The 11740-nt window shown below is 37.3% G+C and overlaps 5 protein-coding genes and 1 pseudogene across 10 annotated transcripts; 1 reads left to right on the top strand and 5 right to left on the bottom strand.

Moving 5' to 3' along the window:
- Positions 1-160: 160 nt before the first annotated feature.
- Positions 161-834, bottom strand: LOC104753107 (uncharacterized). The gene has a single exon (XM_010475396.3). The coding sequence runs from the start codon at positions 757-759 to the stop codon at positions 313-315; it is 447 nt and encodes a 148-aa protein (XP_010473698.1). The 5' UTR covers positions 760-834; the 3' UTR covers positions 161-312.
- A 329-nt stretch (positions 835-1163) lies between these two features.
- LOC109129576 (senescence-associated and QQS-related protein) lies at positions 1164-1921 on the bottom strand. The gene is made up of 2 exons (XM_019237974.2): positions 1496-1921; positions 1164-1383 (listed from the first exon to the last, which is right to left on the bottom strand). Exon 1 carries the CDS (start codon positions 1879-1881, stop codon positions 1507-1509), a length of 375 nt encoding a protein of 124 aa, XP_019093519.2. The 5' UTR covers positions 1882-1921; the 3' UTR covers positions 1164-1383; positions 1496-1506.
- Positions 1922-2931: 1010 nt separating this feature from the next.
- LOC104753105 (uncharacterized) lies at positions 2932-4469 on the bottom strand (annotated as a pseudogene). Its single transcript, XR_015583561.1, has 3 exons — positions 3467-4469; positions 3295-3312; positions 2932-3207 (listed from the first exon to the last, which is right to left on the bottom strand). The product of XR_015583561.1 is annotated as an uncharacterized LOC104753105 (transcript).
- Positions 4470-4550: 81 nt separating this feature from the next.
- On the bottom strand, positions 4551-6396 carry LOC104704069 (protein SEH1). Of its 2 annotated transcripts, none has more exons than XR_015583560.1 (7): positions 6070-6328; positions 5860-5963; positions 5708-5785; positions 5445-5600; positions 5231-5357; positions 5014-5140; positions 4551-4829 (listed from the first exon to the last, which is right to left on the bottom strand). XR_015583560.1 is itself a non-coding variant. In XM_010475395.3 (7 exons), exons 1-7 carry the CDS (start codon positions 6326-6328, stop codon positions 4695-4697), a joined length of 972 nt encoding a protein of 323 aa, XP_010473697.1. In that variant the 5' UTR covers positions 6329-6396; the 3' UTR covers positions 4551-4694. The 2 variants fall into 2 exon arrangements, 1 of the variants encoding a protein (XP_010473697.1); XM_010475395.3 differs by having other exon boundaries at positions 5231-5343; positions 6070-6396.
- Positions 6396-8519, top strand: LOC104753104 (uncharacterized). Of its 4 annotated transcripts, none has more exons than XM_010475393.3 (5): positions 6396-6601; positions 6737-6881; positions 6973-7073; positions 7155-7469; positions 7579-8519. In XM_010475393.3, the coding sequence occupies exons 2-5, from the start codon at positions 6772-6774 to the stop codon at positions 8394-8396; spliced, it is 1344 nt and encodes a 447-aa protein (XP_010473695.1). In that variant the 5' UTR covers positions 6396-6601; positions 6737-6771; the 3' UTR covers positions 8397-8519. The 4 variants fall into 4 exon arrangements, with proteins under 4 accessions (XP_010473695.1, XP_087346070.1, XP_087346069.1 ...); XM_087489944.1 differs by having other exon boundaries at positions 6955-7073; XM_087489943.1 differs by having other exon boundaries at positions 6486-6601; positions 6734-6881.
- Positions 8520-8697: 178 nt separating this feature from the next.
- Positions 8698-10178, bottom strand: LOC104753102 (uncharacterized). Its single transcript, XM_010475392.3, has 2 exons — positions 9732-10178; positions 8698-9489 (listed from the first exon to the last, which is right to left on the bottom strand). The coding sequence occupies exons 1-2, from the start codon at positions 10147-10149 to the stop codon at positions 8906-8908; spliced, it is 1002 nt and encodes a 333-aa protein (XP_010473694.2). The 5' UTR covers positions 10150-10178; the 3' UTR covers positions 8698-8905.
- Positions 10179-11740: the final 1562 nt, after the last annotated feature.

Raw genomic sequence — 11740 nt, 5'->3', positions numbered from 1 at the left:
GAATCTGATGTAGATGAAAGGGTTGATTGAGAGAAATGGTCATACTAATTTAAATTTTTGGTACAAAACATGAAATTTGGATCACTCTTGTTAGTGAATTAGGTTGGTAAAATGTCGCCATTAATTTTTTTACCACTCTAGTTTTTGGTGAATTTGTTGGTTTTTGTAGCAAAAGTATAATAATAGATTCATAGTAGCGAGGTTTATATAGGACACACAGAGACACAACCACCTAAGTGGTTTTATTTTATCTAAGTACTTTGTATAGTCTCTCTTATAAGCATCACTTTCTTTAGAGCAAGCATATCAGATTCAGTCGCTGTCGCTACCGCTGCTGCTTCCACTCTCATCGCCACTGCCATGCCCATCCTTGTTGTTCTTCTTCTTGTGCTCACTTTGCCTCCTATGTTTCTTCTCTCCATTGTTAATGAACATTCCAAGACCATTAAGACCTTTGTTTGTCTCATGAGTTTTCTTCTGGTGCTGCCCTAAGAGCTTCCCATGTCCATGACCCTTGTTCGTCTCGTGGGTCTTGTGTTGACCTAGAAACGTGCCGAGGCCACCTTGACTCTTTTGGCCAGTTTGACCCTTGAAGAGCCCATCAAGAAATCCACCGTGGCTACGGTGGTTCAAAGTTGGGCTAAGCCCATACACTGGACGACTGGGTTTCTGGCCATGGCTCTGGCTCTGACCATAACCATTGCGTTGGCCTTGAGCCACCTCGTAGTAGTCTTTCTCACGGTTTTCGTAGTATTGCATTGTGGTAAAGAAGATGTGAGATTTATGGTTTGTATTTTGTATTGTGTGTGTGTGGATATCGGTATGAGCTTTAGATGTCTATATATACTATTGAGATTTTCATAAGAGTTGCTGAAATCAAATAGACTCCATTTGCTAGTGCCTGTCGTTATCTTGAACTTGTTGTTTAATAGTTTAAAGGTAGCTAAAATTGAATCAATATATTCTAATGGTTTGTTTTTTACCTAATAGGATGTCTATTTCAGAATTTGTTCTCAATTATAGGTGTCCAAGATTAAGATTCTTTGATTCATATCGATCTCATTGGGATCTAGAACAGGGGGATCGGATTGTTACTATTGTCCTCCGTGTTGTAAAATATTATTCTAGATTTTAATTTGGCATATATACTTGTTCATAATATATAATAGAAGTAGTTATGAGTAACATTGTCATTCCGTAGTTACATTGTATAAAAACCGCATGATACCAATGAGATTATCATCACTGATATTATCATGAGGCATTCATCCTTGGATTCTTTTTATTTACTACATTCAGACTCAATACATAATTTCTCTACGAGCCTTTTGACTAATGAGCAGGTCTTTATTTTTTTTTTCCCATTTACGTAGCCGAGCCCATCTGAAAAACATAACCCACCACAAGAGATATATAGTTAAAGGGGTTATTCATACAATAAGTAACATGATTTTCAAGTATTTCTTAGTCCTGATATTAACTATAGAATTTGAACCTCTTGCATGCTTAGTAATTAGGGTAATATTTGCGGCTGTAGCGATTGATAGGAACAGTTTCCATGGCGGTGGTGAGGTTAGCACAGGCTTTGCCAGAGTCAACCGGTTCGTCCCAGTCATCGTCGTCGTCGCTGCGGTTAACCGTTTCAGTGTAACCTCCAGCCATCATGGGGGCTCCTTCTTTGTCCGAATCAGAGTCCGACTTCTCGTGGGACATGTTGCGGCCCATTTCGGTAGATTTCTTCTCGACTTTTCTAAATGACATCGTTTCACCTGCAATTTGTCTTTTGATTTTCTTCTTATAATTAATTATATCGTACCAAAAAATGTATTTCCTAGGTACAATATTTATAGATGAATTTGTATGTTGTTTGTAAGTGTGCATCAAACTTTTGTAACATCAAACTATGAATTAGATTCATTTCAAGCGGATGAGATTTACGATCTTCACCTTTTGTGTGTTTGACTATATATAATTTTCTTTTCTTTTTGATAGAAAATAAATGTTACTATCAGTATATATGAGTACTGTGTTGAAACAAAAATTCGCTTTGAAAATGATTTTTTTCTGTATGCTAAATTTGATATGTGGTAAAAAATGTAGTTCAAAGTCGTGATGATTTAGTTTCCACTCTGGAAGACTGGAAAGAAAATAAATGGTTGAAACTTTAAAGTTTAAACCCATAGTATGGCAAATGCTTATTTTACTACAAGGCAACTGATGTTTAATTAATTCTTCTTTATTTTTATATTTTTTTTGTGATTTGTTATCTTCGATCAAGGATATGTTCAAAGTTCATCTTGTATCACAGTTTTTTATGTTGCATGTGGAATGAGTAGGTTAATTTCCAAGTTTGGTGCAATATTGTAAGTTCCATATATATTAAGTCTCTGCAGGTTTGTTTTAAGATATGGCAATAATGAGACTTTAATGATGCAAAAAAAAAAAAAAAAAAAAAAACATACCTTTGGAACGCCTCCGCCAAAGCGATCCTATTCATCTCGAAATCTCAACACCTTGCCACCCGCGTTTCATCTCAATGACCAGCAGCATCTCCTATCTTAGTTTTGCCAAAAACGTTCTCAAACAGCTCTTTCTACAAAGTTTTGAAGGTTTTTTTGCCCATCCCTAGTGATAGTGGCACAATTTTTTAAAAAAGATTTACTGTGTTAAACGCTGGTTCTTGCAAAAGAACCTACAAAATGCATTTACCCAAACCCAATGAAAGTGGCATTTACTTTTTCTTACATCAAACTTTGAACAAGATTCCAACTTACATCTAACGCTGGTCCTAACTACTCAATGCCATTCTCAATGGGATTTATACCTTCACAAAATGTTCCTTTAGCATATTAGGTAACAAAACAAAAATCAAATAAGAACCAAACGCATCTACTTATCTAGCGTGCGTTCAAAATGGGAATTAGATGCGCGTTTGAGAGTTGTATAATTTATATTCTAACTCATAAACAAGTGAAATTTCCCATAATTACAAAAAATCTACATTTTTTTTTTTTTTTTACTACACAGAAGATTTCTCTTGTTCTTGAGTGGTTGTTGCTTCTTCATCATCACCATCATCATCATCCGACTTTCTCAGAGCTTGTCTAAGACCCAACACGATGAACAAATTGGTAAGAGCCAGAAGTGATTCAGCTCCTCCATGTAACCAATCAACATTCGACAACGATGTTCCATAATGCACCTTTGCTTCATTTCATTCAAAAATAATATCAGAACCTAAGAAGAAGAACCATTAAAATCCAAAATAAGGTTTATGATGTTAAACAAATTTACCATAAATTCCAGCAGGAACTGCATTCCAAATTCAGTCGATCAAAGCCATCCAAGAAAGAAAACAAGAACAGAGGAATAGGTTAAGAAGATCACTACTAAGAAACGCCAAACGCTATTAACAGAGCACGCGTTTTACGATTTGGGCGCAGACGCTGGGAAACAGAGTACTTACTAGTAGCTCCAACGAAGGCAAGCAAGAAGTAGAAACCGAAGAGTGAGTTTTGGAGCAGATTTGGATTTAGTGAGGAAATAGAGAAAGCCAATGTATGGAAACAGAGACACAGCGAAGAGCTGAGATGCTATGCTCTGTGAATCAATGGTCGGAGCCCATGGATCCACTGGAAACATCCCTCCTGCGTCGCACACGATTGATACTCTCCCATCTTCTCTTCTTGTTTTCTTCTCTTTTGTCTCTGTGAAGCGTAAGGAGAAGCTTTTGTTTCTAAAGACTGAGAGAGAAGACTGGTGGTGAATACGCTTAGTGTTAAACGGAGACGAACCCGCAAATCTAACGGCTGAGAATAGCGCCGGAGAGTTAGAGTTTATCAGAATCATCTCTCGTTTATTTACTCTCCACGGTGAGAGAAGGCAAAAAGGTTTTGTGGATGAGAGAGGAAGAGGAGAAAAAAAAAGATAGAGAAGATAACTTCGTGCCGTTTTAGATCTTCGTAAATTACATGTACGTCGTTTTTACGTCCAAGATAAACAAGTCATAGTTGAGTAACGTCATGCTCAAAACATGAGCCGATCGTTCGTTAGGGACGGTTTATAGCAACAACTTATGTCAAGAAATTGGAACGAAGGTGTTTTTTGGACACTGGACATGGCGACGCAGGGACTTAAGAGGGAACTGGTTCGAGTGTGGCCCTCTTCGGTGCCATATATTCTTCTTTGGTTTGGTACATTATTTGTAACCTTCTCCCCTTGTGCCTGCGTATACATTTTTCATTGATTAGGAAGTTGATGGTCGTTGGAAATGGATGAAGTCTCCACCTGCTAGTAGAAAGTTTGTTGCTGCTCTGGATCCTGAGTATAGTAAGATCGTTAGGAAAAGAGGAAAGAATTCTATGATGGACAAATTTCGCAAAGGTATAACATCGACTGTCACATGTGTGACTGATATTGATCATCTGGATTTGATGAATGATTACTCTTTGAACTGAAGAATGAACTCTTTATCACTGTCATCTTTTAGGTTAACTGTTATGTTTTTGGTTTTTAACTACTCAAGAGAATGGGGCTTATATAGTGTGCTGTTTCCACGTCCAAAATCAGATCAAACTTATATCTAGACCAGTTAGTCTTTAAAGTCGAGACAAAACTGAGCAATACTAATAAATAATGTCCTTAAAATGGAACGAACATGTTTTTGGACATTGGAAGTAGCCGCGATGTGGGACTTAGGAGGGAACTGGTTCAAGCGTTGCCTGCTCGTGCCACTCGCCGTTTAAGTTTGACTGCCACAATTTGACCATACCATCACTTCCAGTGCTAGCTAAAGTCATGCCACTCATGTCCCATTCCATCTGCCAAACCTGACCAGGAAAAACCAAAACTAGTGTAATTTAGTTATGATTTATGCCAAATTGCCAATCAAAAGGAAATCAAAAGTAGGATCAAAGATCAACAACGAAAGCTCCTCAGACCCTATAGTTTAGTTCCCACCGAGCAACTCCTATAGTTTAAGATGAAAGGTAAAAAAGTAGTGGAATTTGATACCTCGCCTTGATGGCCAGAAAGCGAGGAGACCTTCTTTACTGGAAGCCGTCCTTCAAGATCAGGAGCTAGACCAACATGCCATATTCCTACCCCTTTATGAGTTGCAACAGCAACAACCTCGTATGGTCTTTATCAAAGTTACCAAAAAGAGGATTAGTTTGAGCTTCTCAAGACAGAGTATTTTGAATCAGGACCAAAAAATTGTTGTTTGAATTACCTGCCAATATTTGGGGCCCATGACAAAGCATAAACTGGATCACCTTTGTCTTCTGGTAAGGCTAATTCTGCTACTGCCAACCATCTGTTATGAGCTTCGTCAAACTCCCATATCTGCAACAACAAGTCTATCATGATTTTAGGCAACACACCAAATATACCTTGGATTTCCAGCTCACAATAGTGTGAAAAGAAGGTCTTAAATTCAAATATACCTTGGAAGAGTTAAGATGTGGAGAATCAGAGTTGAAGGCTAAAACAAAGCTTGGTTCTTGCTCTTCACCCTTCATCGGATTCCAAGAAACAGATGCAGATAAGCTTGAAGGTTTGCCGAGCGTCGATAGAGAATCAATAACATTCTGAAACTCGGCCTGCACAGAACGGCGAGAAATTAGAAGAGATGGATAGAAACAACAAGAACTTCTTAAGAAGCAACAAAAAGCAGATGTATCGTGTGTCAAATAGAAAGACAAGCCACCTGAAGTTGCCAGTTCTTTAATTCCAATGGATTCAACAGCTCAAAAACCCTAAGGTACCCATCAGAATATGCTGCAACCTATAAACATAATCAACGAAATCATTCATAATGGTAGCCTAAGAGCATCAAAATAAAGCATCAAAATCTCTCACCATCTTCAGACTACTCTTTGTGGAAACTCCGAATTGAACATCAAGCACTAGGCTAGACTTGCTCTTCATACTCTTACACAGTTTCCACTCAAGAGCAAGTGTGTCTAACAAAAACCAAAGTAAAATCTCTATAAGAGAATTGGATTCTTAACCTTTCCAAAACAACAATCCATTGTACACTAAGCAACGAACCCATGAGCACAGAGTTACCTTCAGAAACCTCCTCCCAAATCGATAAGCTTCCGTCTTCGCAAATGCAGGCTACTGCGTCGCCGTATTCAGAAGGTAACCAGACGATTTTTACAATACTGGATTCACTAACCCTAACTTTGGAAGAGCAAGTGAAAGTAGAAGCAGAAGGAGTAGAAGAGTCGTAAACGGAGAGGCTTCCGTCGAGGGAACCGGCGGCTAATCGGTGGCCGGAGTAATTCCATGAGGAACATGTGGTGCCGGAATCTAGCGTCGCCATTTTTCTCTCTCGTGCTCACTGAGTGACTCAGAGAATCTCCGGAGAGGTTCCAGAGGGAAGCAGAAATTGGGCCAAGATATATTGGGCCTTTTTGCAATTAATTGGGCCCTTTTTTGTTTTTAATTATTTTTTTACATTTTTATCTTTTGGTGAGTTTTTCCACTTTTTACATCGTCACCGAGAGAGAGAAGACGGCGGCGGTGTGCTGTGAAACCTCCTCTCTCAGTCTCATTTTCCCACCGCCACAACTCCGATCACTCTCAATTCGCTCTGGTACTGTTACTTTCTTAGAATTATATATAGATGGCTTTGAATTCCTTTTTATCCACCCAAATTTGCTTAAACCCTAAAAAAATCACTAAACCCTTTTGCTTTTGGCATTTTCTTCTTCGGAATTTTTGTTAGTAGTTTCTGCTGCAGCAACTGGGAGAGAGATTTTGCCGATGAAGGAAAGAGTAAAAGTGAGAATCGAGAAACAAGTGAAAGAAAGGAGCAGTGACACTCGCGCTTCACCGGCGATGAACTCGGCGGATCAAAGAATCAAACCGGAGAGGTAAATTTATCTCGCGAGGGTTTTAGGTTTTTTTTTTTTGCCTCAATTTCAGAAAAATTATGTGTTTGAGTAGTTGAATTAGTGAATGCAGGGGCAGGAAGATAGTGTCTTTCGCCTCGAATTTGATGATTCTGGCCAATAAAGCGTTGGAGGAAGATGAGTCTTTGCCGGCGGGAATTAAGGAAGACACATGTAAAAAGAACAAATTTTTGATTATGGGTTTTACTTAAAATTGCAATTTTTATATATGAAGATTGATTCCATTTTTGCCAGATGAACAAGCTGTCTCTAAGGGAAAGCGAGAGCTGTTGATGCAACCAACAAGAGCTAAATCAACTCTCAGCGTAAGTCACAGAGCAGCCAAGGCTCTTAAAGAAGCTAGATTGAACAAAGGTCTTGAATTGTACAAAATCTATAAGAGGAAGAAAAGAGCCAACGAGTCTGGTCGTCTTGGTGGTGGTTGCACTAGGTTTCGTAGGACCAACTTGTCTGGTACTCTTCAGCAGCTGTCTTTTGAAGATTTAGTGGTTCTGGCCAACGCAGCAGAGGAGTATATGCCTGCTGCTGCTACAGTTGAGCAAGATACATGTAAGAGAGCAAACAGAGTTTTACTTGTGGTTTATCATATAGATGATATGCAATTGTAATATGTTTTGGTCTACTACCAGTAAAGACATTTGAGCTGTTGGAATTGCAGGTAAGCAGAGCGAATCTGGCGAGATTGATTCTGAAGAGATGCAGAGAAACCGAGAGTTGATGCAACAAAAGGGTGAAGCAGCACCAGTGAAGATTGTTGAACAAGTTAAACCAACCAGAGATTCTTCTGATGGTTTTCGAATAGACAGATTGTTTGAGAAGAAGTATGTCCGGAGGATACGAGTTAAGAACAAGGAGCTGTTGAAATCTGCATCAGTTGGAGTGGTTGCAGGAACTTCTAATCTTGTCAACTACAAGTTGTGTGGACGCAAACCATCAAGCTTAACTAATGTGGATGCAGTAGAGAGAGGGAAAGGGTTGGTGTACAACAACGGCGAAACTCTGTCAAAATCTGAACTAGTCTGTTGTACCGGGATAAAAAGCAAGACAAGGAGCAGAGATGAGACAGAAGCAACCGCAGCTGCAGTTTCGAAAAAGCAGTTGCATTGTCTTGATTCAGCATGGGAACAGGGATATCCCAAGAGAAAACGCAGCCAACTGATAATAAGAAAACCCAAGGAACGGAAGAAGAACTTGAACAAGAGCAGAGAAGGAAAGAAACAAGCTTGTGACGAAATTGACACTTGCGACAATTCTGGACAAGAAGCTGAGGCAGAGGATGAGGAGGAAGACGTATCTGATGCATCTAACTCGTCTAGTTGCAACTTGTGTAGTAGTTTCATCTTCGATGTTCAATGGAGCAACAAAAGGAAGAGAAATTGCATGAAATTAGTGGAAGCACAGAGCAACTTCGTGATCCTTCTTATTGCTGTTGAAGCAATCACACATCAGTTGCGTCTCTTAGACATTAGCATGTAGCTAGGAAGCTCGAAAACGTAGTCCTCTTGTTTTGTATCTAGTCTTAGTACTTAAGATCTACTAATATATAACCTTTTTATGTAAATCAAATCTGAGCTATATGATTGAAAATTTAACTAGAAATGATACTCCAAAAAGTAAATGAAGTGAGAAAATGCTAATCATAAGAACTATACAGAATCAAATTGACAGTGTTACTTCATAAATGAAAGTGACAAAATGTTCAAAAGATTGTTCTCATTTTCACTTTAAAAACGGTACGGTAAAATAAATTGACAAAAAGTTTACCCTTGGGAATTACTTTTCTGATCAGAAAGTCACTTTTCACCTAATTGTGTTAATGAATAAACGGATATACATTTACATACAACGTAAGGAAAAAAAATCAGTACATTAGTAGAAGTTTTTTTTTGGAAGCAATAATAGTGTTTTATTTAGAGGCTCTACCTTAATATTAATATCTCCTATATATTATTATACTTAGTGTAAAATTATATGAAAGTATATAATCAATAACATGATACACCGACGAGCCGACTCCGCGGGAATCGCTCGGACGTTGTTTTCCTAACAAGCGAGTTGATCTCTGACCCAACCATCTTTGTTGACTCTCCAGACTCGGGAATCGTCGTGAGCGAGCCCGTTTTGTCGAAAACTACGAAATATTTGTCCATATCTACGCCGCGGCCGTGACCTGCCTTGAACGTTGCGTTTGACTCTTCTTTCTGTCTGAACATTGACTTGACGAGTTTCCCCAGAGAACGTGAGATCTTGTTCGGTGATTGTTGTTTCTTGGTCAAAGACCACGTCCTTTCTGACGGTGGAGGAGGAGGAGTACGAGAGAGGTGTGGCATGGACATGGATCTAGCTGAGGAGGAGATGGCTGAATCAAGTTGGCGTTTGAATGAGTTGAGCTCGAATGAGTCGTAGAGTGTACTTTCGCAGTCCCATACCTTCTTATTCTTCATCATCTTATTATCAACATCCGTAATCTCTTCTGTGTTTTGTTTCGGATTCATCACCATCTTGTTCTTGAGGTGATTAATTTCCATCTTTTTAGTGTTGTTTTCTGATCTTTGTATCGAGTTTTTGTCTGTAAAAAATTAAAAAAAAAATGTACTCATCAACATGAGAGAAAAATAGTGATGCATTAATTCATAAAAAGAGCGTTCATGAAAAGAAAAAAAAATTGATATACATAGAAAATTCCATTTTCCATATTTTAAAAAAAGTTCATGGACATATATAAATAATTTGGAGCTACTAGTTATATATGACCTTAATAAAATCATGTAAAAGATAATTAATAGCAATGATCAAAACCTGATAACTCACAATTTCCCATCTTGATTTTCATCATCATATATGATGATGGTGATGATGATGACGGTGATGATGATGCGGAGATCTTAGGAGATTGATCATCTCTTGTCGTCTTAGCTTGTCTTAAACCCTTAGCGATTTTGATATGTCCTTTAATAACCATATCATCTTTCTTTATAATCTTCTCACCCTCCGTTTTTGTTGCCATCTTCGGTGACTCTAAGGTTCTTCGTTTGACTTCCATCTTATTCTTTCTCTCTATGAACCTTTTTTTTCTTTTTCTTTCGGTAGTGATTATATATATAGGATCTGAATCCTGATGGTTATACGTGTAGAGGTAGGAGTGTTCGGTGAAGAATAAAACGCGTAGCCAATATCTTTTTTTTTTTTTTTTTTTTTTGTGTGTGTGAAACTTCATTGTAATGAGCATCACGGTCTCTTCATATATCAAATATTGCATTTAATACACTATCTCTTTTTCTCCATTGTATATATACACACAACCTAATAATACTAAAGAAAACCAGATCTAATATTTTAATACCGATGTGGCTATGTTCAAAACCAACTATAATATATGACAATTTTCTACGGTATATATCACTGTTTCTATTTTTGTTTTGTTTGGGTAAATCACTTGTCCATTTTTATTAACAGAAGCCACATGTAGAGTAAGTTTAACACATTACTTCTCATTCTACAATATATATCACTATCAGGATAGATCATAGATGCATGATTAGGTTCTCATGTCTGGAACGGAGCATGACTCGTCCAATCACCAATTGCTTTATGGTAAACTGCCCTTTCTTACGTAATATTGATATGCGTTAGTTACGTTGGATTTAGCTAGAAGACGAGTTTTGGGATTTAAATCTTAACAATTTGAAATCCTCGTATAACATCATGATAGGACGAGTCATGCTCCTATCATGATGATAGGTTGATATCTACCTAATCAACTATATTTATCACACAAAATGTGTCATTTATAGAAATCATTATGAAGAATATATATTATATTTAGGATCATTGTTTTCAAAATAAAAGCCATCATATATATATATATATATATATGCCTGCGGCAAAAAAAAAAAAACTATATATAAGCGTTTATCATGGAACGTAAATGAGTTAGGTTTTTAACTTGTTGACTATTCTTATTCTTACCCCATCACGCAAGCCTTAACCATTTGATACAAGAACATTTAATTTAATGAAGTGTCATGGAATATTTATTTAGGTGTTTTAATAGAAAATAAAACTTATAAAGTACCTATATAGCATAATAGTTTATTTTTTCTTTAATTTTCACAAGTCGAGCTAGGAAGTGGAGCTGTCGATCGTATCGGTAGCTAGCTTCTAAAATACAAGGGTCGGTTTTAGGATTGCGATTGCGAACGATCCACTGTCTAGTGTCTACCATGTCGCAAATAAATATAACAACCTTTCGTCCTTTCCAGACCCCGAATTTTATGATGTACACATACATAAATATATTCAGCCTCGTGGTCCTCACTCGTCCCTTAGTTTTAGTAACGTGTCTGTACTCTGCAAGGAGAAGAATACAAAACTTAATCAACAATCTTTATAAGGCCTAGGGCTAGTCTTAATCGTGTCAATTAATTAATAACATTATTACGACTAATACTATATCTTATGTAGAAACGCGTTTGTTTTGTATCCAAACCATGCAAATCAAATGCATACAGCAACCCCCCATAATTAGAAATAAATAAATATCAAACATGGGAAGATCAAGCTAACCACGTCTATATATTTCAGTAAATTATTTATATACATGGAACGTGTTATTCTAGTTTTACAATATTGCTTTTTCTACTTCAAAGATTTTTTAAAAATGAAACTTTCGTTAGAATTTGATATTCTTACTATTTTACTTACCACTCAATATCTTGTGATGATACGCTACCTTTTTCTTGTTTTCTTTTTCTTTTTCATTTAGTTAAATTTCTTCTACTCAGCTCTTTAACTGTTGGGGGTTAACAAATGTTTCCTAG

The sequence above is a fragment of the Camelina sativa genome, chromosome 16 (assembly GCF_030686135.1).
Source record: "Camelina sativa cultivar CO46 ecotype springtype chromosome 16, ASM3068613v1".
Taxonomy (NCBI): domain Eukaryota; kingdom Viridiplantae; phylum Streptophyta; class Magnoliopsida; order Brassicales; family Brassicaceae; genus Camelina; species Camelina sativa.
The sequence above is the reverse complement of the archived record's forward strand: the minus strand, read 5'-3'. Positions and strand labels throughout refer to the sequence as shown.

Bases quoted from the DNA above. Each gene is read 5' to 3' on its own strand.
- LOC104704069 (XM_010475395.3), bottom strand. From the start codon at position 6,328: ATGGCGACGCTAGATTCCGGCACCACATGTTCCTCATGGAATTACTCC. The intron at 5,786-5,859 runs GTGAGAGATTTT...TTATGTTTATAG, and splicing joins CAAAGAGTAGTCTGAAGATG to GTTGCAGCATATTCTGATGG. The intron at 5,141-5,230 runs GTAATTCAAACA...ACTTTGATAAAG, and splicing joins TGGGCCCCAAATATTGGCAG to ACCATACGAGGTTGTTGCTG.
- LOC109129576 (XM_019237974.2), bottom strand. From the start codon at position 1,881: ATGCACACTTACAAACAACATACAAATTCATCTATAAATATTGTACCT.
- LOC104753104 (XM_010475393.3), top strand. From the start codon at position 6,772: ATGAAGGAAAGAGTAAAAGTGAGAATCGAGAAACAAGTGAAAGAAAGG. The intron at 6,882-6,972 runs GTAAATTTATCT...TAGTGAATGCAG, and splicing joins CAAAGAATCAAACCGGAGAG to GGGCAGGAAGATAGTGTCTT. The intron at 7,470-7,578 runs GTAAGAGAGCAA...TTGGAATTGCAG, and splicing joins TACAGTTGAGCAAGATACAT to GTAAGCAGAGCGAATCTGGC.
- LOC104753102 (XM_010475392.3), bottom strand. From the start codon at position 10,149: ATGCTCATTACAATGAAGTTTCACACACACAAAAAAAAAAAAAAAAAA. The intron at 9,490-9,731 runs GTGAGTTATCAG...AATTTTTTACAG, and splicing joins GAAAATCAAGATGGGAAATT to ACAAAAACTCGATACAAAGA.
- LOC104753107 (XM_010475396.3), bottom strand. From the start codon at position 759: ATGCAATACTACGAAAACCGTGAGAAAGACTACTACGAGGTGGCTCAA.